The sequence below is a fragment of the Morus notabilis genome, unplaced genomic scaffold, assembly GCF_000414095.1.
Source record: "Morus notabilis unplaced genomic scaffold, ASM41409v2 Scaffold1372, whole genome shotgun sequence".
In the NCBI taxonomy this organism is placed as follows: domain Eukaryota; kingdom Viridiplantae; phylum Streptophyta; class Magnoliopsida; order Rosales; family Moraceae; genus Morus; species Morus notabilis.
Window position 1 is genome coordinate 179,400 of NW_010361271.1, and position 6,056 is coordinate 185,455.

The 6,056-nt window shown below is 37.9% G+C and overlaps 1 protein-coding gene across 3 annotated transcripts in view; it reads left to right on the forward strand.

Moving 5' to 3' along the window:
• LOC21389458 (shaggy-related protein kinase alpha) overlaps window positions 1-4,521 on the forward strand; it is a 6,732-nt gene extending 2,211 nt beyond the window's left edge. For all 3 annotated transcript variants that reach the window (XM_024166196.1, XM_024166194.1, XM_024166195.1), the window contains exons 4-13: window positions 1,585-1,644; window positions 1,748-2,020; window positions 2,188-2,262; window positions 2,423-2,479; window positions 2,598-2,738; window positions 2,824-2,874; window positions 3,302-3,397; window positions 3,476-3,559; window positions 3,722-3,824; window positions 3,930-4,521. In XM_024166196.1, the coding sequence (XP_024021964.1) occupies window positions 1,585-1,644; window positions 1,748-2,020; window positions 2,188-2,262; window positions 2,423-2,479; window positions 2,598-2,738; window positions 2,824-2,874; window positions 3,302-3,397; window positions 3,476-3,559; window positions 3,722-3,824; window positions 3,930-4,012 (1,023 nt within the window). In that variant the 3' untranslated portion in view covers window positions 4,013-4,521. The remainder of the gene's footprint in view (window positions 1-1,584; window positions 1,645-1,747; window positions 2,021-2,187; window positions 2,263-2,422; window positions 2,480-2,597; window positions 2,739-2,823; window positions 2,875-3,301; window positions 3,398-3,475; window positions 3,560-3,721; window positions 3,825-3,929) is intronic.
• Window positions 4,522-6,056: the final 1,535 nt, after the last annotated feature.

A 6,056-nucleotide genomic window follows, 5' to 3' on the forward strand; every position in this document is an offset into this window, starting at 1 on the left:
ACCAATAGATACCTTAAATTTTTTCAAAAAAAAAAAAAAAAAAAAGGGAGCCCAGCCCCCGTGCGCACCCCATCACGCGACCAGGCGTGCCCCGCGTGCACGCACAGCGCGCGACCAGCGTGCGCATCCAGGCGTGCGATGGCTTGGGTTCCTACAATCCAAATAGAATAATGGAAAAAACCCATAGTCATGAAACATTTTCAAACATTGTAGCACGTTCAACCTTTTCTGTAAATGCTGTTGTATGTTAAAAGACCAATTAGAAACCATTGTAGCATAAAACAACATAGCAATGACCACATTAGCTGATAAATGTGAAATTTTGACATACTTGAAGCAACATTTTCACTAACAACATCCGGTTCCAACTCCAAACCTGGCTCTAACACTTGCAAATTTTAGTATCATTTGCATTCAGTATCCCAAATTTTAGTATCATTTGCATTCAGTATCCCATGCAATGGGCTAGGAATTTCTTTTCCGTTCTCCCTGTTTCTTCAATGGCAGCATTACTAACGGAGCCTATGCCCAGATGAACCAAAACACCAGAAACAATTCATATACATTACAGTGAACCGAAACTGTAAAATTTGTCCTATAATCTCAGCTTTTGCACAACTGTTTCTCATCAAGATATTCAGCAATAAAGATCAACATAAGGAAAAGGGTAATGCAGCGATTAGCAATTTCAAGGAACTCAACAAAACTCCAACAGATTCAGAGTAATCTGGAAAAATAAATTTACGAGATCAAATGGCAGATTTTGTACAAAATCTGGAAACCCAAATCGACATTCGAAACCACCAACACCAAATCAACATTCAAAACCCAAATTTCATCAAGCCATACACCAAATCGACATTAAAAAAAAAAGTTCAATCGAGCACTTACAAATTCAGAGATTGCGAGCTCCAACCAGATCCGCCGGTCTCAGCCAGCGACGAACAGAGATTTTAGGGACTCCGCCGCCGACAATTGAAGGAGATAAACGGAGAGAGGGAGTCCGAGAGAGAGAAGAAAAATAAACAGAGGGAGAGAGCTTTGGCTGAGAGAGCAAAGGTTGAGGCTGAGAGAGGCTGAGGGAGGGTGAGGCGAGAGAGCACGAGAGGAGGCTGGAGGCTGAGGCGAGAGAAGCGAAGGGTGAGAGGCTGAGAGTTTCAGGGGGAGGGGCTGAGGAGAAGTGTGCATGAGGACGATGGAGAGATCGGGTTATTTTGGGAATAACCAATATTTCATTAATGGCTCCGTTTAGCTTCTTGCAGAATCTGAAATCAGAAGCAGCAAATGAGCTGCTTTTGATTTTAGATGAAAAATAGCTTCTAGATTTTTTAAGAATCTATTTTTATGTGTTTACCAAACACATTTCAAACTTCAGCTGAAAAAAAAAGTGCTTTTGGCTTCCCAAAAGCATTACCAAACGGAGCCGACATGTTATGAAACCAGACTGATTGTTCTATTTCTATAGATATTTTTATTCTCTCTTTTAGTTTGCGGTTGTTTTGATCTTTTTCCAACTTTCATTCCCAAATTTCCATATTTGACATTTTTTTTTTCTAATTGGATTATGCATCTTTATGATTCTAGACCATAAGTTACATGGCTGAGCGTGTTGTTGGGCATGGATCTTTCGGAGTTGTATTCCAAGTAAGGCTTTCTATCATTTGTGTTATGAGAAACTGCAGAAATTTTCTATCTCCTGAAAACACTAGCAGTTTTTGTTAATCATTGTCCCATTTTGTTTCTTTAGGCAAAGTGCTTAGAGACTGGTGAAACTGTGGCTATAAAGAAGGTTCTTCAAGACAAGAGATACAAGAATCGTGAGCTGCAGACTATGCGCCTTCTTGACCACCCTAATGTTGTCTCTTTGAAGCATTGTTTCTTTTCAACGACTGAGAAGGATGAGCTTTATCTTAATTTGGTACTTGAGTATGTTCCTGAAACTGTTCATCGCGTGATTAAACACTACAACAAGTTGAATCAAAGGATGCCTCTGATATATGTTAAACTTTACACGTACCAGGTATGCATTCAGTTAAAGAATTATAGTGTCTTTCCATTTATAAAGTGTGTTTGTAAGAATTCTGTCTTATTGTTGTCCTTGGAAATTGTATAGATTGTGATTTTCTTTTCTTTTTTCCCCCCTCTTGCTAACAATTCTTATATCTGCAATTCCACATAATTTGGCAGATATTTAGAGCATTATCATATATTCATCGCTGCATTGGAGTGTGTCACCGGGACATTAAACCACAAAATCTTTTGGTACGTTACTGTACTCTTTTTTTTAAAAAATAAAATATATGCTCCCAAGTATTTATCCATTTAGCTACAAAGCTGCAGCTTTCAAATGCAACCACATCTCTGCCAGTACTTTTGGTAGTAAGAAATTTTTTTTGCACTCAGACCTTTTGTCTTACTGCAGGTAAATCCGCATACCCACCAAGTTAAACTGTGCGACTTTGGAAGCGCAAAAGTTTTGGTAAGTTTTACCACAAATTCTATGGCCCCCTTTTTTTTTTTTTTGAAGTACTGTTAGATATTTGTCTTTACGTTGAAACTATAGTTATCTGACTTTACCTAATGTTAATGTCTTACAGGTCAAAGGAGAACCAAATATATCTTATATCTGCTCTAGATATTATAGAGCACCTGAACTCATATTTGGAGCAACCGAATATACTTCTGCAATTGACATATGGTCTGCTGGTTGTGTGCTTGCAGAGTTACTTCTTGGTCAGGTAAGTATTTTTCTGAATTTCAGTTTTTGACTAACCAACTGTTAGTAGAAGGTAATGTAGGTATTCTTTTCTCCTGTCCTGCCAGCCTCTATTTCCTGGAGATAGCGGGGTTGACCAGCTTGTTGAAATCATCAAGGTAATCGACTCTTCAGTAAATATCCTTCAGATTTATAGTTAGTGTGTTATTCAGTAGTGCCTTTACAAGAATTCAAGTTGATAGCCTGTCAATTATCTATTTACTTCACTGACAGCAGATTCGAATCTTTAATAACTTTTGGAATTAGGCACCTTTTTATTCATCCATAAGCAGTGACTACTTTTGTCACTAATCGTGTGGATCGTGATGATTTGGAAAAAGTTTTTATATGGATGTATACATTTTTTTTTTTAAAAACTTGGTTGACATTGAGATTGAGGCAACAAGCTGCTGCTGTGCATCAATATTTTGTTGGAAATTTGGAATTACCTGACCCAGCATATTCCTATTTTGTAATCATTAATGAAGGTTTGGTTAATAATTGCACTTTGTTAAATGAAACTCTTTGTCCTTCTCTTTTGAGTAGGTCTTAGGCACTCCCACAAGGGAGGAGATTAAATGCATGAACCCCAACTACACGGAGTTCAAATTCCCACAAATTAAAGCTCATCCATGGCACAAGGTACTTTTATATATAAACATTATTGCGTTTAGTCCTAAAGAAAGGATTCCAGAAACTTATACCTGTTTTCCTCCTTAGATATTCCACAAGCGCATGCCTCCAGAAGCAGTTGATCTGGTTTCAAGACTACTGCAGTACTCCCCTAACCTACGGTGCACAGCAGTGAGTATTTACTTTTATAAAGATGTTTGAATAATACATTCTTCATTACTATTGTGCCATGTTTATAATTTGTGGTTGATTTGTTTGGAATCTTGTGCTAATTAATGTCCATTTTCCAACTTTGTCTTACATGTGGCCATTTTTATCGTGTTTTCTACGTAGCTTGATGCTTTGACCCATCCTTTCTTTGATGAGCTCCGTGACCCAAACACGCGCCTTCCAAACGGGCGTTTTCTTCCACCACTATTCAACTTCAAAGCTCATGGTATGAATTCATACATTTTCCAGACAGTTATTTCAGAATCCTTATTTATTCTTTGATTTCGTTCCAAAGTCCCTGACCCTTCGATGTTGTGCCGGTATTAATCAGAATTGAAGGGAGTTTCAGTGGAGATTCTGGTGAAGTTGATCCCGGAGCACGCAAGAAAGCAGTGTTCCTTTCTTGGCTTGTGATCAATGTGAAATGTAACAGAATCTGCTGAGCTGATTGTACCAAATGGATGCTATGCCTTGTCGTTTGTCTAATATTTGTTGTTCCCTGTCTATTTAATGTACCTTGATATATTATCACCTTGTTCTATAAAAGCAGATATCTAGCATGTATTCTACTTTAAAATATCTTTGCCCAAACCTCAATGGGTATTATGATTACCCTGTTGCTGTATCTCGGAGATGTAACGACAGATAGAAGATGAACATGAGCATTCTATAACGTTTGTTTGTGTTGGTTTTTCTAGTAGACAATCTGTGGGAATTTGTTCTAATGTTCTCTGTAATGGTATTTCCAATGTAGGTTTGTTGAATTTGGCCGTTTCAGTTGGTGCAAGATGAAAATGTTGATCGTCTTTTAGGTTTGTTTTGTAGCATGTAACTAGTTTTGGTCTTAGCTATCCGTTATGAATTAGTTTCTTGTCTGCTCTAGCCCAGTAATAAATTTACAGATTGAACCTTATTTGTTGTAATTCTATAAATGTAATGTGCGAAATACAGTTTTGTTGTGGTAATGTTTGATATCTCTTTCGCCTTTACGTGTGCTCTCTTTCTTACTCTTTTTTTTTTTTTTTTTTTTTTTTTTGGCTGAATAAAAAAAGGGACCATTGGGGTTTATTTTATCCCTCATTCCCTTTGTCATTTTAGAAATCTCGGGATCACAAATTAGAATGGAAGATATTTTTTATCTAATTTTATTGGAAAGATGAATTCAGTTTTCACTTGTGTCACTGCATTCAACGCCATATTGGTCAAATATGGGTCTTAAAGTGATGCTGCGGTTACGAGTGTGCTTGTTACATAGTTTTGTTTTGCATTTTTGGTAAGCTAACGACTAGGTTGCAGTTTTTTAATTATTTGGTTAGAGCTCAATGATGTCGTATTTTGCTTTACATTGCACTTGATTATTTTATTTGATTTTATCTTTTAGGGAAGTGATTCCGACTGATGACAACTTGAATGGCCGAGGTATTAAGGTAAGAGTTGTCCAGTTTGTCATGAAGTTATTGAGGATGTGTCTCATGCCTTATGGAGTTGCCATCGTGCCGATGAGGTTTGGAGTGCTTTTTCTTTATGGGGCTTTCTTAAAACCTTTCCTGGCGGCTCCATTAGCTCCATATGTGATTTTATATGTGAAAAAGGACGGAAGTCCATATTGTGATTTTACATGTGAAAAAGGACAGAAGGATGATGTAGAGATTTTGTGTACTTGTGTGGTACTGTATTCGGTCTGATCGAAACTCTTTGGTACTTAATGGGCGGATAGGCGATGTTGCTAGCTCTATTGAAAGGGCTGGGAGAATTTTGGGTGACTGCCAAACCAGCTCCTCTTTGAATGCGTGTACAGGTTTTGTTACACGTAGGCCTTGTGAGAAATGGACTCCACCTCAATCTGGTTTCATCAATGTCAACGTAGACGCTGCAGTCAAATCTCATTTGGACTTTGTTGGAATTGGTGTTTGTGTTCGGGATGATCTAGGTCTTTCGGGACTTTTTCAACCTTTGTGGCGGAGTGCCTAGCGGTCCGTGAAGGGGTGTGTTTTGCTATGGAAGGCGGCTTTCGTAATTGGGTTATCGAGTCGGATGCAACTAATGTGATTAATGTTATCCGATCTCTTCACTTATTGAAGATGTTTGTGATGCTCTTCGTCATGCAAACAGTGGTTCAGTTTACCACGCTCCTCGACAAGGAAACTTTGTAGCACGCTGTTTAGTAAATTATGCTTGTAATCATTCTGACGACTTTGGGTTGGTATTTCTCCGAGATTTATTACGTCTTACTGGTTTTGTACCCGCGTGTTGCAGCGGGTGATAATTCTGTATCATACATAAAGTCGATAGTTTGAATATGTATACATGATATTGTTATAAGAACTTGTTTGTCCATTTTTTAGCTGCAAAAAACAAATCTGATGAAATTAGGATTGATAATTGAGGAAATTGCGAATTTATTCATTTGGGAGCAGTCATATTACCTGATTCTTGAGCGTGGGTTGTTCCGTTTCTT